This window comes from Patagioenas fasciata, chromosome 5 (genome assembly GCF_037038585.1).
Source record: "Patagioenas fasciata isolate bPatFas1 chromosome 5, bPatFas1.hap1, whole genome shotgun sequence".
NCBI classification, from domain to species: Eukaryota; Metazoa; Chordata; class Aves; order Columbiformes; family Columbidae; genus Patagioenas; species Patagioenas fasciata.
In genome coordinates, this window is record NC_092524.1 from 30,232,205 (window position 1) to 30,259,552 (window position 27,348).

Consider the following 27,348-nt stretch of genomic DNA (forward strand, 5'->3'; position numbering starts at 1 on the left):
AGCAAAAACTAAGTTGAAGACTTTAGCATTTGGTTCCAAAATTATTAATTTTACTAATCATCTCAGCTGATGTAACCCTACAGTAGGACGCTCTTTTCTGTTCCAAAGGTCTTAATAGCTACAATTACAACACATGCCGCAGCCCAGCATGGGTTACATTTTCGGTAAAGACTGGGAGTTAAGCAGAGAACTACCGAGCTGGGGGGTGTTATTTGCTGAAATTCATTCAGTAAAGGGGGCTGGGGTATCTCAGCAGCCTGGGGCTTAAGGCGACCTGATTAAGCACAGCTCAGTAGGTAAAGCGCTGACTGATGGAAAACTCAGGCTTTAGGAGTACGGCTCTGCCCTGCAGCCTCTGTCACACGCAGGCAAACCGCCGGAGGATGTTACACGCGAGACGTGAAACCCGACCAGCGCGGTCGGTGGGAACCTCTCGCTCGGAGGCAGCAGCCCGGCCCACGCAGCCCGGCGGGCGCGTCGGCGGGGCTCACTCAACAGATGGGTCACTCGCGCACAACGACCCAGTCCCCGCGGGCTGGTGACAACCCAGCTAGCCCCTTGTCGCCTCGCCACTCCCAGGGCTGCCGAGGTCCCGCCATGGCAGCCCTCGCACCGGGGCCAGGCGGCGCCATGGGGGCCGGGGCGTTCGCCGAGGTACGTCCCGCAGGCAGCGCCCCCCGGGGGACACACACGGACCCCAAACCACCACGGGCAGGCCTGAGGGGGTCGGAATCCCGGCAGGGCGACAAAGCCGCCCCCGCCGCTGGGAGGGGGCTCGGGCGGGACGGGCGGCCGGGGCGCTTCCGCGCTGCGCAGCCGCCGTGCCCGGGGAGCCGTTACCCGGCGCGGGTCGGCGGCCGCGAGGCAGCGGCCGTTGAAGCGGGCGGCGGCGCGCGCAGCTGTACGGCGGGAGGCGCCCCACCGGGGCTTCGCCGCTCCCCTGGGGCCACCTCAGGGAAAGCGAAACCAAAAGGGCGGAGGCAGCGGCAGGGAAGAGGCGGGCAGGGTCTCCCCGCGGCGCTGCTCGGCTCGCTCCTCCCCTCAGCGCCGAGGCGGAGCGGGGCGGGGGCGGTGGGCGAGCGGGCGGGCTCAGCGCGCCCCCATGGCCCTGGCGCCGGGTCAGCGGGCACGGTAGCCGGCTCCGGCTGTCGCCGCGGGTGAGTCAGGCTGCCCAGGGAGGGCGGGCTGGACATGAGCCTCGCCGCCGGGCTCCGAGCAGCGACCGGAGACTGAGCCACAAAGAACTTTCCCCGGCGGCGCGGCGCTCCCCCATGCACGCCTCCGGCCGTCCGCCCTGGGACGCTGCCCGGCAGGCGCCCGGCGCTGACCCCGCCATGGAGCCCCGCGCGGCACTGCACAGCAGCCCGGACCTCAGCCCGGCCAAGCGTCTGAGCGTGGTGGAGCTCCGCTCCCTCTTCGAGGCTCGCTGCGCCGCCGTCGCTGCCGCCGCCGCCCGGCAGCTGCCCGACCCGGCGAAGAGGGGCTGCCGGCGCCCCAACGGGGTACTGCCGCCCGTCATCCCCCGGCTCACCGTCACCGCCGAGGAGAGCGAAGAAGCGCAGGGCAGCCTCCAGGCACAGCCGCCGCACCCTGAGAGCGGCTGGCTGAGGACGGACAGCTCGCAGCACCTGCAGTCCCGCAGGCTTTCCACCTCCTCGCTCTCCTCTACGGGCTCGTCGTCCCTCCTGGAGGACTCGGAGGACGACGTGCTGAGCGACACGGAGGGCAGGAGCCAGGGCATCGTGCACCTGGAGCACGGCGAGGACACCAACCAGGTAGGGGGGCGCTGGGGGGTCGGTTGGCCCGGGACGCCCTGCCCCCCTCCCCGGGCCGGCGCCTCCTGCCGGCGGCCGGCGCTGCGCGGGGGTGGCCGGGCATGCCTGCTGGGTGTCCCCCCGGCTGCCTCGGGGTCACCAGGCACTCCCGTTTGGAGTGGGATTTCTGTGACTCAGCTCCACGTAAACTCCGGGAGGCTCCTGTTTGGCGGCCAGTGGCAGTGTGATATGGTGTACAGGTTGCTGAGCCTGTTCGAAAAACGCTGCTGCACGTTGGCTCTTCTAAAAACCAGTTAGGTGTGTGCAGTTTCCCTTCTGTAGTGAAATTGTGTTTGATGTCCCAAGAACACGGGGGGGGACGCCTTTGATCGTAAGTGTGGTGTTTTTTTGTTTTCGTGTTTTTTTTTTTTCCAGTCTCCTTCATCAGATCTTCAGAATAAAATTTTTCCAGGCATTTACCAGCAGGTATTTTTTTTTTTTTTCCAATCCTGGAGTCTGTGGTTGTCAGTTTTTGAGCTGCTTCTTGCTGTGAGCATGACAGGAGATGGGGAGGAGCTTGGAATGGTTAGAATGCATGCTTTTGTCCGTTCTGGCAATAATGCATTCTTTTCAGTAAATCCCCTCCGTAATTTGGCAGCTTTCATCCATGAAGTGCACTTTTAAAGGCATATAGTTAGATGCATTTTAATGCTCTTTAATATATATTGCCTGACTCCTTTTAATCTGCTTCTTGGGGTTTTGTAACTGAAATATGTTGCTTAAGTGAATTCCCCCTCCTGTCTTTATTGAGACCACAACTTAAATTGTTAGTCTGCTGCCAGCTCATTTGCACTGAATTATTTTCAAACAGAACATATGTTTTGAAAAAATGTATAAGCAAGAAGTAATGTGACTTGTAGGTGATACCTCCAGCTGGACTTTTCTCATGGTAATTGTGGGTTTATTACTTTAGAGGACACATAATACAGGAGTTAAGATGCTATGCATGATATTGGTTTTGTTTGCATCAGCTTGTGGCCTGGTTCTGGAAAAAGAAAGAGGGTTTGTGCTTTGTCAGATTGCATATCAAGAAACCAATAATAATACTACTTAACTTGTAGTTTTGATCCTCAGACAGAATCTGATGTGTGGGGCAAACAATTACTACTGTAATTTGGCTTTCTTTTCTAAAATACATGCTATGCTAGTCGTGATTTTGTGAAAGAACAGAAGAATAGAAATTAAAGATGGAAGAGGGCTATTGGACCCTTTGGTTCAGTATCCCTGCTGTTGCAGTGGGCTGTATGCGTGGTTAATATGGAACAAGAAGTTACTGATGACATTTTAGCAATACAGAGAACTCTGAGATGGCATTGTGACATCTGGTTAACTTGTCTGTGAATGTAGGCTGAAGCAAAAACTATTCTTCAGGCAAGAAGCCATGCTGCCTTCAAGGTTTTGTTTCTGCATCTTTGCAATAATTGGTATTGTATGCAATATTGAGTATTAAATAGTTCAGTAGAACTGTATGCTTTAGATGACAGGCATGTGTCTGAAACATAGAGTGTAAGTGGATGTGAATGGTATTACTTTCTTTTAAATTACTTGAAGTTTCTAGGCACTGCAAAATTGGAAAAGGCTTTAGTCACCTTTTAATGACGAGAAGAGAACTTTAAATGTAAAGAAGAAGGTCTTTAACAATGATTTATAGACAAATTAAAAATAGCTGTATTGTAAGTATTTTAAACTCTAAGAGAATGTCCTATTCATTTAAGTGTGTGGGAAACTTAAGTAGTATTATGAAAATTCAGCTTTTGGAAAAAGTTTCTGCAGGTTTCCCAAGTTTAGTAGGGCTGCAGGATTTTTTTAAATGTCTAATTGGTAAAGTAAGTATTCACTCAACTGGTAAAATACTTAATGCTTTTAATGAATGAGTTACTTTTCCATACCTGCAGTGTAGGGGCAGATGGAGCAAACTGCCCACCAGGAGCCGCATTCTGACTGGTGTCCCCTTATCTTCTTGTCCCTTCTGTGGCAGGTTGGCAAACCAGAGCTGAGACTCCAAAACAGCAGAAGTATCACCAGCTTTATGACACTGCTTCATAAATTAAATGGGCTAAATCTTTTATCTGCTTAATGCATACTCATGTAGTTCTTCCCTGCTTTCCTTGTGGCATTACCCACTGAGAGCTCGAATCCTGGGAGTCTGTTGTTTTCCCTTTGATTGGGCACACTGCCCTTCATCTCAGGTGGCTGCACTGTGGGCTGGCTGATACCTGGAGGTGACCAGGACCATCTTCTGTTTGATGTCTTCCAGTACCAGTCAATGCTGTAATACTACGCTTGGCTGTCTAGTCTTCACAGACGCTGCTTCTTTAGTGAAGCAGTGAGTACATAGCATGCCAAAGGAGAAGTCTGCTTTGAACCTTTATGGGTTCAACTTTACAGGATGTGTCCTTTCCACTAATTAATATTGAAGCAGGTTGAATATGTGTGTTTTAGAACCAAAGGCTTTGGGTTCAAGGCAGGCACATACATGCGGAAATAACTAGACATTTTAGTATAAACAGAGGAATGTTTTTATATTTTGAAGATTCTATTTAGAGGTAAACTGGCACATTTTGTTCATATTTATTGTTCTCAGTGTATGTATTTTAGTAGTTGAAGGCCTATTCCCAGAGTGGAACACAAGGGATAGAGATTTTTCTCAAAGAAACTGAAATCAGAAGTGGGCCAAAGTTGGTGTACCCCAATTCTTGGGAAATTGTGACCTTTTATAATTTACTTTGTATTAGAATTTCCTTACACTTTTCTTTGGAAATGTTAGAAATTAATTCAGAGCCTGGCACCTTATGAGTAAGCTCAGACCAACGCTGAGGACTGCTGGACTGTCAAGCCTAGTAGACTCCCCAGTGCTCAGCAAGGACCTTGGAAACTTGCCCAGGTCTTCAACTGCAGCAGCAGAAGTTCTGATAACGTTCCTGTTATCAGGGCTTCAAGGCTTCCATCTGCAGACCCAGGAACTTGAGACCTAAGATGAAGGCGGCCCTCCCAGGCCTCTCAGCTGGAGGCCTCTCTACTATTGACTTGGAAATCAAGGCCTCTTTGGACCTTTGAAGTATTGTGGGCTCTCAAGCTACCTGTGTAGACCCACGCGAGAGACAGGAAAATCTGGAGCCCTTCCTCTGTGTCCAGGGTTTGCCACCCCAGAGTTACCAGGCCTTAAATCCTGGGATGGTGAGCCTGGGAGTGCTGTCCCAGACTTTGCCCCTTGGAGGATGGTTCTCCATGGCAGCTTATGAGGTGAACAGAGAGTTCTCCAGGAGCGTGAGTGATTCAGTTAAGCATTTCACAGAGCATTCTGGGTTGGATGAATTGGCACATCACGACAACGTTGAATTTTTATTTCTTAGCGCAGTACGTGGGCATGTCCCTGGAGCCTTAGGGCCCCTGTTGCAGGGAGTGACTGATGACTGGAGTACAGTTACAGCCTGGCTCAGCAGGGACAAAATGCCTTTCGCATCTAGGCAGGCCCACTTCTGAGAGAAGCACAGTGGGTAGCTGTTCCTTCGGCACAAGTTCCGCATTTCATTTTGCAGTAATTAACAGAGGCTTTGGAAACTGGGCTGCCCTGGCTTTCCTGGAGGAAGACCCAGCAATGAAGAGTTGGAAGTGTGAGAGAAGCCTGTTCTTCTGCTGTCCTGTCAGCTGAACTTGTGGTTCTGTGAAAACCAATTGCCCGTAGCTGTGTTAATGTAATTTGCGTAATGCCGTAGCTGGAGCTTCACAAATCTTGGCAGTTAACTTAATCAAAAAATATTGGTTATTTTAAAAATAACCAGTTGACAGAAAAGATTTTACCTTATGACAGCAATTAACATTGCTGCATTCCCTTGCACAAGAAGCGTGCTTTTCTGCCATTGCTTCACAGCATCTGAAAAGTCCGTATACACAGTTGAACCTTGCAGTGAAAGCACCAGCGGTCCATTTATAGTAATAGAGTACAAGATTTATGGATTTTTGTCTTCATTCTGTGCGTGAGCAATTTTAAGAAATACAGAAATCTGGTTAGGACCTTCTTTGTTGGGACAGAGACTTTAAAAAGTGGTTTTCACAGTGAATAAACACCATGATAATGTACAGCAGTCTTTTGTCCTCTTAATAGGAGAATGTTATTTACTAGAGAGAAACTTGCCAAATAAATCTACTCGTTTTCATAACAGTGACCTGTCATTCCAAATTTCTAGATCTGTAACCATGAGAACAGCTGACAGCTTGCTGGAAAAGAAGTTCAGTTCTTGCTTGCAATGATACCAGTCCAGAAACTTTGGGGGACAGCCATTAGTGAAGCTTATTTGGTTTCACTGATCTTCTCACTAATATTTTTCATAATACCAATCATGTTAAACTGTGCAAACATATAGAGGGCACGCACAATAAATACAGACCAAAAGTTTCAACTACTTTGGCTCAGGGGTGGGTTACATAAGCTAATGCAGTAGAATAGAATTGTTATTTTTAAATGAAGAATGGCAGAGAAGGGATGACATAAGTAAGACTGTTAATGGGTTTTTAGCCTACTTTCCAAAGGAAAAAGCTTGTGTAATCACTCTATCAATTCCATTTTAATGAGTTTAGTAGATTTTAGCCAAGTTTGGCAGTGGGATAGACATCTCAAAGTTTCATCGGGAGCTCTTTAAAGTTCTACAAAGATCTGCCTCTGGGTAGAAGAAACCAAAACAAGTGCAATCCTTTTTTCAAGGGGAGAAGGTGCAAGATGAGTTCAATGGTTGCCTTCTGTGTTGCTTGCTAACTAGCGAATCAGCACGTTCACTGACTAGTGCTTCCATGCTGAGCCAGCCACAGCAGGTAGTGCCCCTTGTCCTGAGGGTAATTAGGAGAAAGTATAGGAGGGAGCATACAGTGCTGTGGGCTGGTGAGGTTTAGGAATGTGGAAGGTGCTAGTTGAGGGACAGGGGAACAAGGTGATGTGGAAATATGAGAGGGATCAGTGTTTTTTGTTGGCACAAGCTTTGTAGAGGACAGTGACAAGCTGCAGTTACTCTGATAAGAGTGCAGGATGCTAGATACCAGCCAAATAGACACCAGGCTTCATTAGTTTGCTGCTCATGGAAAAGCTTATTTTAGTGGGACATATTTCATAGTTCTAAAAAAATGCTAATTTATAATGACAGTCCTGTATACTGAAATATTTATATTGTTTACTAAACAAATGTCAGGGGAACAGCAGTAGAATTAGTTCCACATTGCACAGTTATTGGGCCAAAACTCTGAAATGGAGCCTTTCTCAGTTTGAGGATGTTTTCTTCTCCAGTTTACACTCAAGTGGTGGAGTATATCGCAACATCAGCAGTATCAGTTCTAGTAGCGACTGTTGATTAGTAATGTGGATTCTTGGCTAGTAGGAAGTGAGTTAGCTCTTACCAAATCAGTTGAGAGGGAGGCAGTTAAATGTCTTATCTGCTAAGAGTTTCTCATCCTAGGTATATATGAAGTGATGACTTACCGGTTACAAAATTCTTCTCTTTGAATGAATTTACCTTTGATAGTTTTCACTTTTTGTATGTTAAAGAACATCTTGCTGCTTGGGTGTACAGTTTAAAATTGGAAGAACTCTGTTATATTTTTTTTCTTATGAACCTATTGGATTAGGTATGTTATAGAAGTTTCTGTGTTTGTGCACTTCTACATTTCAAGCCTCCTTATAATGCTTATTACATCTGAAAAGAGGGAAAGAAAGTAACAGCAACTCCTCATCAGATTTAAAGAGGGTATACCTAAGCAGATTTTTCTCAGGCTATCATCGACTTGGCAGAGTTGAAGATTATTTTGTGAAAACCCACGCCATTCTGAAAAGAAATAAGGGTAGTGGCTGGAGCAATAGTTTGGAAACTTTTCGTGTCAATGTATATTTTTGGGTTCTGACACTTTTATCCAATTGGACTGGTTTGATGAGGGTGAACATTTTTTTTGTAATTGGATGTGTGGTAGTTAACATAGACAAAAATAACCTCTCTACTCACATCTGAGGTTTATTATAAATGGAATGTGTTAAAGTGAATCAGTTTGATTAAAGGCTCACAATGTGATGCAATTTGATACAGCTAGTATTTCTAGAGGCTGAGAATGCATGTTGTATTTATGTGGTAGATAGCTGTTTTGTTTAGCAGTGACTGAGAGAAGAAGTAAAGATCATCATACCACATTTTGTGGTGATTACTTATAAAATGTGTTTGCAGAAAAGGTAATATTATTCTTGCACATCTTGGAAGGGAAAAGTGATCTTCTGTTACGTACAGCACCAGAAGAGTCACTGTCTCTCTTCTTCCTTCTCTGTCAGTGTAGTTTTTGCAGAGAAAGGGAGCTGAGGCAGAAAGAATTGGTTTGTCAGTCCGTGTTAATTTGAGTCTTGCATAGTGTAGGTTTAAATTGCATTTTTAAGCACTCTTCTCAGCCTCCTTTACCAACCGAGCTTCCTCTAAAAAGCTCCTGAGTTGGGTAAGGTGGAGTTGTCTGTCCACAGCATAGCATACCTGGGGAAAATGATAATTTTTAATTTTTTTAAAGCAGGTGTTAGTCTCCATCAGCTCATTCTGAGTGAAAGTGTCAGGAAGGGGGAAAGGCTACCTGTTCATCCAGTGTCACACTAACAAACACATTGGTATACTGCTTCTAGTGCTTAACTGATCCATCCTGTCAGTAATGAAGAATGTTTTCTGGGACAACACATAGCCAGCATCATTTGGGTATGTTTTTGTATTGACAGACACTGAAATTCCAACAAGGGATGGAATTTTTCTTTCCATTTTGAAACACAGAAGAGTGAGACTGATGCCATAGAAACCCACCCTGAACCTGTCAGGCCTGGCTACTATTGCCTGTTGCCTAACCTCCTGTTCCTTGGGAAACTTAGGAAGAAGTTAGCCAAAGACCAATTGGCAGCTCATTTGAAGCAATATTGTAGACCTGGCACAATCCAGATTTAGAGCTTGGGACAGAATCTCCAAGCCAGTTGGTGACTATAGCAAGCATGACACAGACGCTGCTTTGTGGGAGCTTGGCATTAACCCAGAATCCAGGAGCACTCCTTATCTACAGGCTGAAATATCCAAGTAAAGTGGCTCAGTGAATCCAAGTTCTGAACCATTTACCCCGGCCCACCTATATAACCTTTATTTTACTCACATTCACTTCTGCTGTTCTCCATCAGCCTCCTGACCTCGTCCATATTTGAGCTACATTGATAACACAGATGTGTTTACAGGTGATAAAGAATAGATACAGATACATGTTATGTCTGCTTGTAACTGGCACTGAAATGTGTGTGATTCATCTGTCCACCAAATGATCACCTGTTCAACAGGAAGCTGGGATGCCATAGAACTGTGTAAGAAAGCTGATGGTAATGGCACAGTTCACTTCTGATGTATCAGAGGAGAATGCAAATTGCTATAGTCTTCATACAACTTCCATATGATAATGGCAATATCTCTTGGTAAATCACATTAAGTGCTGCATAGAAAGAGAATGCCTTTGTTTTCCAGTGATGGTAGGAAACCATCGTTCACTTTCTATATAACTGATTCTGGTCTCTACTACATCCTTATGTAAAAATGATTCAGTCTTAGTTATGGCTGCCTTCACTACTCTGAGCTGCTACAGAGAACACAGCTTTCTTTGTCTTACCTTTTCTCAAGTGGCTCTGTATAGTTGAGTACACTGCAGTGGTTCTTCTCAGTGATGTTCACTGTGGTCAGCATGTCATTTCTGTCCTCTACTTTCTTTGCTTCCTGTGGTGGAGTACTGAATCAAATGCATACTTGACCTTTGAGGTGCCAGTGCTCCTCGATGTCTGTAGTGCGCATAAGGGCTTGATGGAGCTCAGCTGTGAAGGGTGTGTTCAACCAACCCACTCTTCAGACACAGGTGAGCTTGGGGAGGCTCAGCTGTGTATGAGGCAACTGTGATCCAGGTTTGCTAGATGCAAGAGGGCCATCTTCCATAGGCCCTGAAGGTCCTCTCCAAGTATAGCACTGCTTTGAATGTCCCCTTTAGCACGGGCATGTTGAACAGGCCAGCCAGCTCTAATGCACTGAGCAGCATGTGCTTTGGGAAGGAAGGGCTGTTGAAACACCATTGCCGTGTGTCAACACCTTGCACTACTGGAACATGTTCAGATGCTCTGAAAGCACTGCCTCTGTTGAAAATCTTCAAAGATCCCCTGAGCATGTGGCACAGGTAGTGGTCTTCTCTTGTGCTTTCAAATGACCAGTCTTATGGGCAAACACACTGCAATAGGAAGCTGTGCGATTCTAATGCAGGCTAGTCAAGAGCAAAACTTTAGAGATGGTGGAGGTAAGAGGGTTTTGATAGGTATGGAATAGATACAGGAAGGGAGTGATTTGGAATGGTTGGAAATGCCACTGGGGATATGAGGGGAAAGACTGGACTGAAGTTCAAAACTCAATAGGCAGGCAGACTATTGCTTTAAAAAACAAGGAAAATACATTCTCAGAGAAAACACATCAGGAAAACGTGAGACAACTATATTAAAAAGTCATCATTCAGTAAAGCATTGAAAATGTGAAATAAAAGAACTAAAGTGACTGCATTATGGGTGTATTAATATGCTACAGTCTTTAATTACAAGTAGGCATAGTACTTGATGCATAGAATGCACAACTCTCAACTAATAAGCAGCTGTTTTATATTTCAAATCTACTGAAAGGACAAGTTCCAGTTCCGTAGTGACTGATGCTACATGTTGCAGGGCCTCTGTTTCCTCATAGATAGGCATGCAACAAATCAGGCAGATCACAGGAAGAATAAGACTGATGTCCAGATTTAACACTGCTGAATGGTGATGTGGAGAACTGCTTGCCTTTCACAGTGTACCTGGGAGACACTAGACAAGTTATTTATGCAGACTGTCACCGTGGCCACTAATAGTATTTTTCTCATTCTCCTATTGACAGACTTGAGAGTATGGGTCTTATTGGCATAAATGCTGAACGTTTGTACGTGGAACCAAGTTAATGGCAGCTGTTTGCTCTATGGTATTGTATAAACACTAGGTATTAGGAAAAGCAAAAATTGACACCTCAGACTGGGCTTTCAAAATTAGAGGGTACTTTTCATGTTAGCCTATCTTTCCATCAGTATTTTAGCTAGAAGATACAAATAAAACAGTTTGCATAACAGAGATTGCGAAGACATTAATTGACATTGGGAAAGCACTCTACTACAGCAGTGATGGCTATCTTATAACTACCGCACAAAACACAGTAACTATGTTTACAGCAGATTTCTAGTAAGTGAAATTAAAATGGTAAAGCCAATGAGAACAGAATTTAAAAATAGCTCGTTTTTATAGAGTTGGAAATTGTTTGTTTACACTGAATGAATAGGAACTACAATATGTTATTATATAAAGACTGTATTGTAAGTTCTGCAGAAAAGGGTAAGCATTGACATAAAAAGGAGAACTTAAGATTGCACACAAAACTTCAATTCTGAAAATTTCTAACTTTTGGGTGCTCAGTTTTACATTTAAGACATCATTAAAGTTCCGGTGCAAACAATTCTGTGACTGAAAACATACCAGTAGTGGAAGGTGTTGACACATGGCAATAGTGTTTTGTCCACCTTTCCTTCCCAAAGCACATGCTGCTCAGTGCATTAGAGCTGGCTGGCCTGTTCAACATGCCTGTGCTAAAGGGGACATTCAAAGCAGTGCTGTACTTGGAGAGGACCTTCAGGGCCTGTAGGAGATGGCCCTCTTGCACCTAGCAAACCTGGATCACAGTTTCTTCATGCACAGCTGAGCCTCCCCAAGCTCACCTGTGTCTGAAGAGTGGGTTGGTTGAACACACCCTTCACAGCTGAGCTCCATCAGTCTGTTGTGTGTGCTGTGCCCAGCAATCTCCACAGAAGGTAATGTGAGAAGACTAATGAGCATCTACTGCAAATGAACCTCAGGTTCTTACAATTTGCCAGATTTGGTCAAGTTGGCTTTTGCTCTTGCTTTGAAAATTTTCCTCTTGCCAATTTCAGGCTCCTTCCTCAAAATTCAAGGTTAAAATGTCTTCAGAGGATTCATCAGAAATTTTCTGATGAGATCACTATGTTTCTAGCCTTGGAAACAGCTGAAGTTTTGTTGGAATTGTTCAGTCTGAAACAAACAGGTTTTGCCCTTCTTTAAGGTAACAGAGCAATTCTGAGGAGAATGAGACACAGAAACAGAAAGATTTCTTCTGTGTTGGTGCTTTAGTGGCTGTACAGGAAATCTGGGGTTTGAGACCCTGATCTTCTGAAAGAGGCAGAGCTAGAGCAAGTCCTAAAAGGTGGCTTCTGTATTTTTTTCCATTGCTGTGTGTTTGTGTGATGCAATGATAGAAAGGATAAAAATCTGTGTGAATAGTGTTTGTGTGTGCAGATTGGCTGTTTGTTATCATTTATGGGGTTTGAGTGGGTTGTTGGCTACATGCACTTGACCCAAATGTTCTAATCATGATAAGCTTTGCCTGCTGTGGTCTCCTTCCTCAGCTGTTCCCACTCATGTGTGTTCTGTAGGAACAGTGATGCTGGTTCCACAAAGGGTCAGTTTTGTTCAGAAGAGAATTTAATCTGAAGAAACTAGGAAACCTTCCTATACTCTGGCTTTCACTTTTCATAGGGCGAAATGCTGAGTGTCAGAATTTCGGGCTCATAATTTGATCTAGTTTGTATTGTCTTGCTCTGTGGAATTTAGATAACGAACTTTTTGCCTTATTTGTACTAATGCAGAAGGAGTAAGCAATTAAGTCCTGAGGTACTCCTTTTAGAACAGATCCTTCTATTCTGCTTAAAATGCAGAGAGAATTTGAAAGTAGAGATTCCTGACTTTCAGATGCTTTTGCCTCTCACTTGCTTATGATGCCATCATGACTACCAAAGGCATTCAGTAGAAAAAATAATGAAGCCATATTTTAAATAGGTTAGGAAGAAGTGAGTTTCTGGAGTTCCCTCTGGCCTAATGATCTACATTTGGGCACTAACCAGGCCCCTATAATAGTTTCATGACTTGTTTTCCCAAAGTTTATGGCATGATCAAAGATAATACGTGGCAATGAGCCTAGAGAGAAAGTCTTATACTGTCTAATAGCCCCGTACTTGTTAATTACTATGCCACCAGTCTCCAACTGTTTTTCCAGCAGTAGGACTTGCTGTTGACCTGATCATGGTTTCCCATTCCAATATTAAAACTGTAGTGACAGAAAACTAATGATCTTTTTTCCATCCCTATTCATCCATTTGGATTTTCTGCATTATCTCTAGAAATATGTGCTCTCCCATGGTCATAGCTGTGTTTCTTGATCCCAGTCTGCCTTTTCAGTGTTCTGATTGTATAGGCAGCAGTCCTGTTTGGGACAGGGGATGGCTATAGGATGAAGGTAGCCAAGTCACCAATTTTCTTTTTACGTTGTGTTCTTCAAGAAAAAGAACAGACAGGGCAGCAAAATCAGCCTTCCCTTGTGAAGTAACTCCTTTGCATGGCTTGTTCCCCTGTGTGCAGTGTAAGCCATAAACCACCCGCAAATGACATTTCAAACGTCTGGTCTCTGTCTGCTGAGTCTTGCTGTATTGATGTTGGTCACTCGTGGGTTCTGCTACCTATGTCCAATCTGGCACAGAAGCTGCTGCTTGCTCCATATTTCAGGAGGCTAGTGTAGGTGGTTGTGCAAGATATGGGAGTACGCCTTGCAGTTCTGTTGCTAGGAACCAACAGTATGAAATTCTTCTAAGTTTTACGGAGGTTTTTTTTTCCTCTTTTAATATGAGATGAAAGTTTTGGTAGATAAATGGTCTATGTAGAAACTACGCCCTGTTTATTTTATTTTTAGTCAGATTCGCATCTTAGTAAGTGGCAATTGATGCTTGTGTTTCTATAAAGGTGGGATCTCCAGGATCTCAATTGTAAACACATTTGTTTACCTTCAGGGTAGAGGAAACATATTCTGTACAACACATTCACTATTGTTCAAACACCCACAACTCTTCAGGAAGGCAGATGCCTTGTTTCAGTCTTCCGTTGAGTCACTCCTGCTTATGTAAGGTCTGAATTTGACTCTCTTAAGGCTACATTATGGAAATCAAAATCTTAAATAATCCCTTGTCTGCTGGGACTATCTGCTTTTGATAGGGAGGAGGAATTCTACCTGCCTTTCTTGTGTTATTCTGTTAAGAGAAATTCTTTTTTGATCCTGTAGTTTTGCTCAAGGGAGAAGTAATCTTTTCTCCAGATTCCTCACATAGTTCCTAGTGCTGACTTGGGGCAGGAAGAGTTTCTCTACTTTTAGGTTTGCTCCAAAACCAAACAACTACATCATGACTCAGAAGGTTCTCTCACTCCTATGGGAGAAGGTGAAGGGTCCTCGTTTCCATTTAATTCCGGGTTTCTCCTACATTGCCATGTTCCATTTATGGGCTCCCATCCTGTCTGGGACACTGGCCTTGCTTGTTCTGTTCTCATGCTGACCCAAGTAGGCATGTGTTTGTTGTTTCTTTGGTGGTGGTGGTTTGTTTTTTGATATATGTGTGTGTGTGTTTTGGTTTTTTTAATCCTTTCAACACAGTGGATTGGAATAATCTCATGGTTACTATGTTAAAGCTCAGACTTATTAAAGTGGTTGCTGAAGGATGTGGCTTTCCCCTAGGTAAATACCACACCCCGCTAAGTAACAGTACCTATCGCATGTTGACACTTGCATTCCGTTGCAAAGGGTGGGCCGTATTTGAGCAGTGGAATGCGTGATAGGTGAAGCAGTAACTTCTGATGATTCTTTAGAGGAAAATGGAGGTGTGCGTTTGGAGGAGACAGAGGAGGGGAGATGGGAGTACTGGACTTTGTCTTGTGATAGATTAGAAGAGCAGATGGTGAACTGTTACCAGTGTATCTGATCTGTTTTTTACATGACATATTTTTAGACTTTAATAATCCTTTTCACTTAATGTTATCGTGCTGCTTATTTGAGAACTTGAATACCTTATTTGAGTGCCCCTAATTTAGTATACAAGCATTAATTTCTTAAATTGTTCAACAGTTCTGAAGTGGAGTTATTACAGCCTGCAGCTGTGGCAACTGGAGCAGAGAAAGAACAGTTGTCTGAACCTAGATCCCATACAGAGGCAGTAGAGTTTGCTTAGATCTTTTGCAAATGAGTGTCCAACATTTTAGGATATCAAAAGCTGAATTACCATGGTAGGAAATAAAAGAGTTATGTAAGTACATTTTAAAAATAAATGCCTGCCAATAGCCTCTTTATATGTGTGTACGTATATACATGCATGCATACAATAATTTCAGAAATCCTTATTTGCAGAAAAGTGTTGGTCTGAGGGACTTATTTTTTTAAATGAATGTTTCAATACTTTTTAGGAATGGAAATAAAGCACAAAAAGGGATCATGTAACTTTCTTCACTGTCCTGCAGGACATGAGTATATTGAGACCAGTGATGATGAACTATCTTGATACTTGTGACTAGAACTCTTTTAAAAGTATTGCAATGCATTGACACTGGGATCAGCCCAGTTCTGTCTTGGTGGCAGGTGTCCCCTGTGACTGAGCTAGACCACGATTTTATAGGCATTTGTCAAGCCCATTTGAAAACTCACTGAGACCCCGGCAAAACCTTTTCTGATATCTCACCTGAATGTTTTGGTTTTGTTGAAAATTAAGGCCATTTGTTCTTGTCCTTCCCCGTGGACATGGAGAGCAATTGACTGCACTCATCATTATGAAAACTTGTTGCATACTAGAAGACAGTTGCCATGCTTGGTCCTCTAAGGATAAACAAGCACAATTCATTCAGCCTCAGCAATAGGATGTTATTTGTCCCTGAACTTTCCTCCAGTTTATCAAAACTTAAATGGAGTCATGACCAAAATGGAGCACAATCATTACAGATAACCAGTGGGTTCTTACAGCAACCTTAACTGTATCCTTGTGCTTCCTAGCCTTTCCTACAGGAAGTATTGAATCATAGCTCAATAGTCTTCCACTCTTACATTCCTTTCAGGCAGAATCTCAAAATTATATGGGATAGGGCTTCTGGGGCCCTTATACAAGAATATAAGGAAAGCACAGGTAATCTTTCGATATCTATTCACTAACCCAAGCTGCCAGTGATAAGAAGAGAGGAGTCTTTGACCAGTTAATAGAAGACAATTTTGCAATTTCTGATGGATGTTTGTGGCAAGTGGGGAAGTGTAATAAAGGATAAGCATTAAAGTTTCCTTCATTTATTTTTATACGTTCAGACTGGAGGTTCTCCTGTGGCCATGGCATCGCTGGGGTGTTAAATTGGTAGTGAGCCTAGCCCTGAACTGCTGGGCAGGCAGGATTGAACTGTGTGTCTAGGTAACAGTCTGCACCGCCTTAGCAAATAAGATAAAGTGCATGCTCAGCTTCCTTCCCAAGTGCCTGGAGTTCACTCAGGGGAGATTAACTTCTTCAAGTTATTTCCTGGCTTGCTACCAGAACACAGCCTCTCTTGATGTTATGCAGAAACCACACCTCATTTAAATGGATTGACACTTCTTGTGGTACATTTGGATTCAAGGTCATACACAGTTCACAAATGACATGCCTTAACAAATAGTGCCTATGTTTTAGGCTGAACTTATTTATTGGTCTATGTATAGAGAAGTGTGGATGTGTTTGGGTTTTAAGTATTCCCAAATACTCATCCTGTTTGGAACTGGTAATTCTGTGTCCTACGTAGTAGGATATTAAGCTCATTTTTTCATCTAAAGACTGTTGTCTTCCTAGATGTCCCTTTTTCATGACTGGTGTTGTCAATCAATGACCCATGACAAGTGGAGGATAAATGGAGGATGGGCAGAGAATTCTACAACTGCCAAACAGTGGCATAGGAAGTTTTTGAAGACTTAAACTGCAATTATTTTGGAGGTAAAGAAGGATATATTTCCTTCTGCCACACCATCTGCTATAGTGATGTTTGATTTACCACGAAATTGTTCTGAGTGATGGACCGCCTGCATATATTTCAAATGTCTGGGATCTGAGAGTGGGTCTGAGTCAATTTTCCTATAGTGAGGAACTTTCCATTTACTACTTGGATAACAACATTTTGGTTTCCAGCAAGATTGATGTTCTGGCAGAACCCTGGTGGGGCAGAACTTCTTTGGTTCCATTTTCTTGAGTTCAGTATAGGGACAGGTGGCAGAGCTCCATCCTGTTAGAGACTCTGTGTCTTTCAGAACAGAGCACAAGTGCGAAGGTAGAGAAAATGGCCATACTTAATGGCTGCTATTAAAGGTAGACATTTCAGTATCCCTTAAAACAGAAAATGTTGATTCTTATGAAAATAAAATCTGTCTTCTAGTCAACAGTATTGGCTTTTACAACATCGCTGTGAGAAAAATGACGGAAACCCTTGTGACAGTGCAGTTTTAAAGCCATCTGATTCTTGGACTATTTTGTTTTTTGGCCTGGGAATGACATAAAGGTTGTAGATATTTCACTTGATAATAATCAAGAAAAAAAATGCTGAAGTTGATTTATACAGAATAGCAGACTGCGGCTCTTGATGCTGTTTGCAGAAAGGCAAGCAATGCTTTCACTACTTTGCAATTCATTTTAGTCTGATTTAGAGAGGGACTGCTTCTGGAATTACATGTAGAATCCAACTGTGGAGCAAGACATGGGATTTTGTGCCTCTAGTAATTCAGTCTGATGCCGACCATCTGTTTCTCTTTCCTTCCCTTCTTCACCATACATCGTGAATATGCCGCAAGCTTACCAAGTATTCTGAAGGGCTGCGAGCCAAACTATGTATGCATCTCACCACATGGTGAGACATGACAGAGGAGAAAACACAGGAACCTGAGGCTTCTGTCTTGCAGTGTTGTTTCTGCTTATTGCATTAAGTGTTTCTTCTGACTCTGAAGGTTTAGCCCAGCCCATGTCGAGTGCGGTGCAAACAGGAAATGAAAGCCCTGCAGTTGGAGGATACACCTGCCACACACGGGCTGAGCAGCTGTGGCCCTCACCCATGGTTGAGTGCAAAGCCGGAAGTGTCAAGGGCTAAGTACAGGCTGAGCACCGTTTCTTCTGAAAGCTTTGAAGGCTGGATGGTGAAAGAGAGGGAAGGACAGATGAAGGTATAGTCACAGTTTGCCTGGCAGTCTGATGAGAGGAGATCAGGAAGTTGCTCATGAGCGTGCAAACTGCCAGTTTTCTTTAGGAGAATGTGTTCTCCCTTGCTGTTGTCAGTCTTACAGCTCCAGCTGGCACTTGTACACTATAGGAAGGTGAACTGTGTGACAAAGCAGCGAGTGTTAGTTCCCTGGGGGACTGAAGCAGATACAAGGAAGGTCAAGGCTCCCCCGGCATCCGGCATGTGGAGATTGCTCAGTGATTTCCTTGATCGAGGACAGGGTTACACTGTTTGTATTCCTTGAGTGACAGCTGACAGCATTTGAAGTAATACAGCTGCCCTGGCAGAAGGCCAGTTGCAGTGATTTGGATGAGTTATCAGTTGATGTTGGTTGGCATAGCACCTCTGACAGTGTGAAGAATGATGTTGTGCATATCAGGTCAGGGCACAGGCTTCTTAAAGCAGGTGCTCAGATCCCCAGACCCTGGGCTGGGCTATCCATTGATGTAAGTTATCATAGAGCAACATTTCAGTTCTGACCCTAAGTAACTTTTTGTCTAGCAGTGAACGATCACTACTGTGCAGATTAGCGTTTGTGTGCATCAGGAACCTGTTCACTGCCCGGTAACAAGAGGAGATGAAACGTGGTAATACCAGGGCTAAGTTACTTGCTGTGAGAGCCTCACCCTGTCTTGGGAGCTGAATCAAGTGTTGTGCTCAGAAACTTAGCTATAAAGGTTTGTGTGACTGTTTGCTCACGTACTCCTGTCGGAGCTTGCTTGGGGAGCGTTCTTTTTGTTGACTTGCTCTTTCACCTCCCACCCATTGAGATCTTTGTCTCAATTTGTGATTCATGTCTGATTCAGCCAAGTGGGTAGTAGACTTGGCAGCAAGAATCTCCTTAGTTTGAGGATTCCAGAAACCTTTACTAAGGGGCAAAAGCACAGAAACCAGCTGTTGAAAGTATGAAGAGCTTTATATGACAAGTTTAGGTGTGTTGTTGTTGTTGTTATTTTGGATAGTTTTTGTTTTAGCTGCGGGCAAATCTTGCACCTTGCTTCCCTACACAGAGCCTTTGTGCATATTTTAAGTTATGTTTCTTCTGACAAATAAGGGGAAAATGACATCTATACCTCACTTTCTCCGTTGCAGTACAGTGCCTTGTTAGGTCTTCTAAGTTTCTTCAAATACCGAATGATCTCAAGCCTGAGAGCTGTTGCAGTCTGGAAATCTTGATTGTTGTGGAATTTTGATTGACTGTAATTAAAAGCTTTTACTAACTGCTTTAGATATTTTAAAAGTATGCACATATGTGCGTATAAATATATCTCTGTATGTATTGTTATAAGAAAAAAGAAGAGTAATTGTAATTTACCTATATTGGGCATAAAAATGTCTGCTGCTCTAGGATTTGGATCTGACCAAGTCACCGGCCTACCTCTTTTGTGTCTTCAAAGACAACTATAATGCACCAAGTATCAACCTGAAAGAACTCAAAACCAGAATTCCTCAGCAGGCAAATTTTGTGACTGTAACCAGAAAGATACCACGTTGCTCAGCAACTCTCACTATCATTTAATTTTTTAATTTTCTTATATAACATCACTCAAATCCCCAGATCTCTCTGTGACATGAAACCATGTGGTTGACTGTCTCAGAGATGCACTCTCTTGAAAAAAATGAAATCTCTAATAACCCTTGAAGCTGGCTGCTGTGAAGCACCCATGCAAAACTCATTGGTTTGGTGGGAATTACACTGATACCAACTTGTCCTAATAGAATATTGTGATTTTGACAAAGCAGTAGTTTCTTTAATAGGTGGTCATTTTAGTACTACAGTTATTGATTACATTAACACACAGAGAGAAATATGTCTAATTACAGGGTAATTAAATTAGACTAGTAACTGTCTCGGTTGTGATCCACCCAAAATGATTTCTCATGGATGCTTTTTATGGTAACGACAGGTAGTGGCTGCATTGAGAAAGGTGACAGCTAAGTTTTATTCATGCTGGTCTTAGTGCATTAAAATAATATGGTTAGTAGCTTTGGACCTACACCTGCAGGTCCAATGCGTCAGGTCAAAGCCAATTGAAATAAAGTGTCAAAAAATACAGAAAATGGAGAACAAATCTGAATATGATAATTTCATTTTCCAAATCACATAATTGTGTAAAATGGCATATAGGATTAGGAAAACAAACTAGCTTTCAAGCTGGTTTACTTCAATTTTAATAAAGTAAGGTAAATAAAATAGTCAAGGATGTTGTAGATAAAATTAATTTGTAGGGATTTAGAAACATTTTAATGAGTAAGTGTACATACTATAAAAAGTAAAACTTAAACAATAAAACTGGAAAACATACACAGATTTTAGGAGAAACAAATATTAAGAGAGAGAGTTGCAGGACTCTACCTTACCACCTGATCATACTGATACTTTGAAGAGCTCTGTGATTAATGTTAGAGACCTCATCAGGATTTGTTTTCTCACTCCAAGAGAGTACTGTGGGTGCTAGTGTGTGACCTGTGAGGGAAGAAGGAAAAAAAACAGCAGAAAGGTGAGCCACTGGAGAATGACTAATAGTGTGCATCAATAAGTCATAACTGATACCTGGATTAGTAAAGCTCAGTGTTAGTTTACGGCCCGCTTGTAGAAAGCAGTTCCAGCTCATTGTCTGATGGGTTCCCAGGTGTTACTTTTCCAATCACTGCTGTTATGGTTACTGTGTCCCTAAAGAGGCCAACACCCATCTCCTTCTCACTGCTGGCTCATTTGCACTGTGTTGGCTCTGACTGTCAGGTAAGGCATTGCTTTTGTGTTTCGGGCACATGCCTCTTACAGAATTATTTTGAAACACATGTAACTTTCTGATAATTATAGTTTTCTGTACTCCTTGCAGGTCTCTGTGGAGGAACTTTGTTCTTTCTAGGAGTTAGTGAGACACCGAGTAGGCAGAGGCAACCAGCATTACAGATCAGATTTCAGCCCCCATGTCCCTGAGTGGCAGAATTTAGCCTAACTGATGTGAAGACTTTAAGAGAACAGTAGATTATGATGACTGACAATTAAGTACTCTTTCTTAAAGCCTTTTAGGGGAAAAAAAAATCACAAAGAAATTTCTCACTATCCTTTTGTTTCTTGCTGTCATAATAGCTCTATGTAGGCTTGCGTAGGCTTTGTACTAGTGCACATAAAAGAAGACAACAGCATCTTGGATAAAGAAACTGCTGAAATTTTCCTGGAAAAAAAGATTCAAGGGTCATTGTTTACTATAGTCTAGCAGAATTTCTATGAAAATTTACCAGCTCAGTCAAGGAACTACTCCACTCTGCTGATGACAGAAGAATGAACTTTTTTTAGGGACCCTGTTGGTTTATGTTACATTTCGGTATAGTTTCGAGTAACATGCTAGGATTATTGAAACTAATGTTTTGTGGTTTGTTTGGTTTGTTTTGTTTTGTTTTCCTGAAAAAAAGCATTTTGTTATTTCCTCCCTCCAATAGTTGAGACATGACTGGTGTTTTTAATTATTGTAATTGCTTCATTTAGGACTCAATTCTCCAAATTCTTGTGTATGTTAACTGTTTGTTAGTGCTTGACTGAGGGTAGTTATGTGTGTTTAAGGTGTTCACAGAACTGAGATCTTGGTTCTCCTTTTACATTTAAATAAGGGAGAGATTTTATTTATTTTTGCACAGAATAGCAGAGGAAGGTTCAGGTCCCTATCTTCTGTTGCCCTTAGGAGTCAGAGGATCTCATCTGTCCCTGAGGGATTCAACATATATTCAGAGATTTAAGTTGTTCTGTTATGCTCGTAAAACAAGACCATCTAAAAAAAGCTCACCCAGTTCAGGGAGTCTGCACTGATCTGCTCAGTGAGCTTATTAGGATGTTAGAGCCCTTGTCCTGAAATGGTGGGAGGGTTTCAGGAAGGCTGGTTAGTTCCTGTGGATTAATTCTTGGGGACAGTGGGCCTGAGCCAAACCCCTGTTAAAAGGATGAAATGCATCCCAGTGAGTTTAGTGGGTTTTGCTCAGCCAAGTCCTACTGGTGTATTTGGGCAGGGTCATCGTGGCTGTGCTTCTGCATACTAGTAACATACAAAGTTGTGCTCTCATCATGAGAAAAGGTCTGGAGAAAGCTGTACTCACAGTAACCAGTGGCTCTTGGTTGCTGCTCATCTTTGTTGTTTCTTAATGGGATAGGCATGATGGCAACTGCTACATGTATCCCGGATTGAATAGACTGGGAATATTTCAGCTGGCCAGCATCTTGCCTACGTATGCCAGTGCTAACACTGAGCAAGCCTGCCACATCTCTTGCATGGATGTGTGCTTCTCTTCAGTCCTGTGCTTCAAATCCAGAAGAGTAATCCAGATAACACAGAGCAATGTCAGAAACCAAGCCACAATACTTTGCATGTGTTGTAGCTGCATTGTGGGGATTGGTTCTCCCATTACCTTCCCTGGAATTTTTGTTCATTTGCTACCAGGGCCACTGTTCCAGTGGCACAGCCTGTCACGCAGGCTGACCCGTTGGCAGGAAACTAGCTTTTCCACTCTTTAGCATCCCACACCTTTTATTGCTTGGGGTTATATACAGTGTGTCAGTTACAGTTCACATTGAGTAACTTAAATACTGAATCTAATCATGTTAATATTTCTCATGTTTGCCTCTTGGCCATTTTCGAATGGTTTCCTTTTTCCTATTGGAAAACACTTTAGTATATGGATCTCAAGAGCCATATAAAATGGCATTGGTGATATCAAGGGCATCTGAATCAGGCAGTGTCGATACAGAGAGATCTGAATTTTTCCTGAAGGTGTGTAAATAGCATATACTGTCTGGGAATATAGGAGAAAGGAGGGCTTGGAGAAACCCAGGCAGAGCAAAAGGTCAGGGAAGACTAAGCAGGAATCTAGAAGAATCAAGGACTGAAGGACATATGGAGTGCAAACACATATGGGCAGTAGTTGTAGTCCGCTTTGCCATTGCAGCATGAAGCAGTGATTTGAAAAGCATGTAATTCCATTGCTAACAAAGAGGAAGAGATCTTGCTTTAGAAATAGAAGCGAGAAAGATTCCTCCCACAGCAGACACACGAAGTTTTCATCTTCCCACTCACACCACTGCTCCAACAGCATGCAGCCCTGTTTGCAGCCTGGCAATTTGCATCCTGGGTTGAGCAAGTTGGGAGACTGAAGTTGCAGTAGAGGGAAATGCAACTACTGAACCCCTGCTGAAGGCAGCATACCTCTTGGGCTCCTAGTTTGAGCGTCATGCTTTCCCTATCTTGAGCGGGAAAAGGTTTGTGAGGAGATTATTTAGAAAGATAATAATAATAAAAAATTGTCAGTGTCTGCTTATTGGATGAGTAGCTTAAACATACTCATCAAAAGCAGCTGTAACCTAAGCAGCCAAAGTCCACTTCAAGTGGGGCTGAATTTGGCTGATTGTCTCTCTGTCACGCCCACAATACAAATAAAAGCCAAAGATTCTCAGAGCTAGGTGGGAGGGAGGAGGCGGGAAAGCCACTGCAGTGTGGTGCTGCATTGACAGTTGATGTGCATTCCTTGAAAACCTGAGCTGCTCATCACGTCTGGATGTAGCAGCATGGAAGTCACTGGGAGACAGGCTGCAGTTTGTTAGGAGTGGGACATTATGATGAGCATAGCACCTTGTGAGAGGGTTATAGAGCAATGCTGACTTCTGATTAAGGCATGGGGGGGGGGGGAAGCAGCATTACCCTGAAAACTGGGCTGTAATCTTCAAAAATGAAATATTTGGCAGGAATTACATTCAAAGGGGTCATTTTAATTCAGGGTGGTGTTAACTTTCAACTGTTCTTTAAATAGCTTGGGGCTGTATCCCTCTGGAATAGAAACAGCAGAGTAGACTGAAGGGCTTCTGCTCTCAGTTACATCTGGCAAATAAATTATACAAAAGTAATTTATCTTTACTACTTGAATAACAATATTTACATTTCACTTTCCTCCAGAAGGGGGCTATGGACATTTATAAGTGGTGTACAAGAGTCTCTCTCATCCTCACTAAATAGCGACTAGGTCTGTGATAGAGCCAAACTGCTATTTAGCACTGCAAGGTTGCAGTTTGGAATGACTTAAGGCAAATAATATAGGCTATGAAATTCAAATAATATAGAATATGAAAGGGTCATATAAATCTGCAGAAAGTATTTGTGAAACTGGAGATTAGCTAGAGCTAGTAACATCTGTGGAGTTGCAATAAGTGCTGTGGTCTTCTTGATTCTCAAACATGTTGGATTTTCTTTGGATGCTTCCTTTCACTGGCACACTATGTTTTCAAAAGTATTACTGTTGCATGGGGCGCTTATATCAGATCTAGAGTGACTTCATTTCAGCTTGAACTGCATTCAAAACCAAAAGAAGTTAAATAGGAAGAACCAATCTTACTTCAGAGTAAGTATGCCCATATGGTCGTTATTTTGTTATCAGTTAATTTGCAGCATAACTTTATTGTGAAGACAAATCCCTAAAAGCAAGATCACTTGTGCCTGTGAGTTCACATATCCTCTTGATATGTTTGAAGACAGCCGCATGGTTTTGCCCTCATGCGATGACCAACATTGCTAGGGGATACCTTATAAGAAATGTAGCGTAAGTGAACAAGTTTGGGGAAGGTTGGCCAGGTCGGAGTGTGATGTGGAGAGCTACATTTTGCATGTGTATCATTGCCTGCAGTTTTACTTCTTGTATTTTTGCACTTCTGTAGAAGACAACAAAAATCAGGTATCCTAAGCAGCTAAGTCGTTAGAACACTGTCCCTGCTAGAGCAGACATGGTTGTTTTGAAGGTGGATTTTTCAGGTCTTGAACAATGACCTACACTTGTTTTCAGTGAAATCATTGCCTCCCATTGATTTCAGTGAATCCCAGTTAGACCATTGATAAGCACTTCTGTAGAAGCAGCCTAATCCCCAGCTACATTTGATCTCAGCAAAAACCCCTCGTCACTAAATTGTCATGCACAAGTATTGTGCAGCTCTTGTGTTGTTGTTTGTTTGTGTTTTTTTTTTTTGTGTGTGTGTGTTTTTTTTTTTTTAATTTACCCAGGAGGTTATCATGTTCTAGTGACAGAAGAAATGTGCCTTTGGGATCCCTCCAAGTATAATGTGAATGCCAATGGGCTGTGTTTTCTCCCACCTGGGTTTCAGTTCCAGAGCATGAAACTTTTTTTTTTTTTAATTTTCCTTTCTACCTTTGTGACAGAGCCCTCAGCTGCTGTTAGTGAGCAGCTGTTCGTTTCCCTGTCTGCCTGCAACCATATCCAGACAGCTGCACTGAGCAGCAGCCAAAGGTGGTCAGAGCAATGTCCAGCTTTGTTAAAAAGTAACAAGATTGGGAAAGAGGGGAGGGAGCAGGAAAATCCGTGACCTGGAGTAGATTTCTTCAGCACGCTGCCAATGGATGCTGAGGCACCTGGGTGACCTCCGTGTCCAACTATAAATGCGTTTTCTTTACATCTGTCATAGTAAAACTCACCTGCTGACTCGGAGAAAGCCGTTAATCACAAAGTGATACTGAAGTTTTCTGGGAAAGGAAGTATTGCTAACTGTGGCAAACAGCTTATGTTCGTGTCTCATGGAAACTTAAATGTGCATGAGTGTGTGTTCAGTATCTGCTCCACGCACACTGCATGACTCAGACACAGAGAGGGTCAGGTGTGGCTAAGAACAGGCCTGTGATGTGCAGCATGATTTTTTTTTTTTTTTAAATTTCTTGCAGGTAGCTTTCTTGTGGATGGTAGGGCATTATATTAATATTTAAGTATTTGTCCATTCTTGGTTTTATGTACCTATTTTTCCACTTATGATCATAGTGTCTGTTTTGTGGTTTCACCTTTGAGCACTTACAGATTAGTGGGGAACAATTCAATGTGCATGAAGCTATGTGGTAGGTTTGTGGCATGTCAGGATTTCAGCTTTTACCCAACTTAACATTTCTTTTATTTGTATTCCAGAAAAAGGCATGGCATACAATTAAAACCATGGTTAACTTACCAGTCATCAGCCCCTTCAAGAAACGCTACTCATGGGTGCAGCTGGCTGGGCATACAGGTAAGATGGGTATCTTCAGTGCGTTTCTGTCTAGAGTGGAATGGCAGCAGGAAGGAAAACCATGTTCCTGTGTTTCTCTGTTTCCTTCCTTCAGGTAAAAAGGAAGCAGGCAATATCACATGAACCTGTGAACTGGAACATCTTTTTTTCAGTTGTGGTGGGGATAGGGAAGGGGGAGTGATATAACTGAATGAGGAAAGAAGCAATGGTCAGACTCTGAGGAAGGGCCAGGCTCTGGATGCATCCTTGTAAGGTGATATACATAAAATACATGTTAGAGGGAAACAAGAGGGATGGGAGAGTTGAAGCCCTAGTCCATCTGTTGCTGTTGGTTGTGGTATGGGATCATTTTTCTTGACTGATTAGCCAATATGTTAGTTCCCTAGTGGGAAGGATTACTGTTCGTGCCTGTATGCATCTCAGCCCTGGCAAGGACAGTGTTTCTAATACCAACGCCAAACTCCTCATCTGAATGTAAGCTCTTAGGTGGAAAACAAATCTGATGAAAGTTGAATTGCTGGCCAGGTGTTTGTATTGCGAGTCTGTCATTGTTCACTGTATGAGTGCAAGGAGCAGCTCAGTTGGCTGGTTCTACAGACGTTTCAAAAAGATGGACCTAATTTGAAATCACTATATCTTTGAAATTGGATCCATCTTTTTGAAACACCCTGTAGTTTTGCATCTGTAGAAGTTGGTGAGTGTGCCTTTGTAGGCTTTGTTTCATTGGTAAGACATTTAATTCCTATGTAGCCCTTGTTCCTGAAGTGCTAGTATGGGGTTTATTAGTACACACGTGGGCAGGCACCTACGCTGTATCGTGCTTTAATGCAGTACCTAAAACACCTCTTTATATGCTAATGCACTAATATGATGCACTTCAAAGCTGTGCAGAGAAATTTATTTACTCCTAGAAATGGAGTAGCTGCATTTTGCACAGTACTCTTGGTGGGGCTGACTTGCAACATACAGAGTGCCAAGATGACCAGTCTTATTGCAGTTTTTATCACAGTGTGTATGGGGTTGGCTTGATCTATGTGGAGTGATGCACTGGTTGTGTAATAACCCTTCTGGAGGCTTGTGTATGTAGTAAGGTGGAAGAGGGGGGTTAAGAGGGATATTCTGCAGTTTGCTTTAGATAGTTCTCTGTGGTTCCATTTAGTCCATCCTTTTGGCAGCTTTTTTTTCTCTGATACAACAAGCTCTTTCTAAATTAAAACCTGGGCTATCACCACCCTTGCCTTTGTGCTGTGGCAATGCCAGTTCTAGGATTTCTCAAAGAAGAGCCACTTTGCAATGGCTGAAGGATCCTG

At 43.1% G+C, this 27,348-nt stretch overlaps 1 protein-coding gene across 2 annotated transcripts in view; it reads left to right on the plus strand.

The window, feature by feature from the left end:
• Nucleotides 1–1,039: 1,039 nt before the first annotated feature.
• ITPKA (inositol-trisphosphate 3-kinase A) overlaps nucleotides 1,040–27,348 on the plus strand; it is a 40,166-nt gene continuing 13,857 nt past the window's right edge. Inside the window, exons 1-3 of one of the 2 annotated variants that reach the window (XM_065838888.2) lie at nucleotides 1,040–1,775; nucleotides 2,190–2,240; nucleotides 25,942–26,038. In XM_065838888.2, coding sequence (XP_065694960.1) covers nucleotides 1,272–1,775; nucleotides 2,190–2,240; nucleotides 25,942–26,038 — 652 coding nt within the window. In that variant the 5' untranslated portion in view covers nucleotides 1,040–1,271. The remainder of the gene's footprint in view (nucleotides 1,776–2,189; nucleotides 2,241–25,941; nucleotides 26,039–27,348) is intronic. The other variant, XM_065838889.2, reaches the window with a different exon arrangement.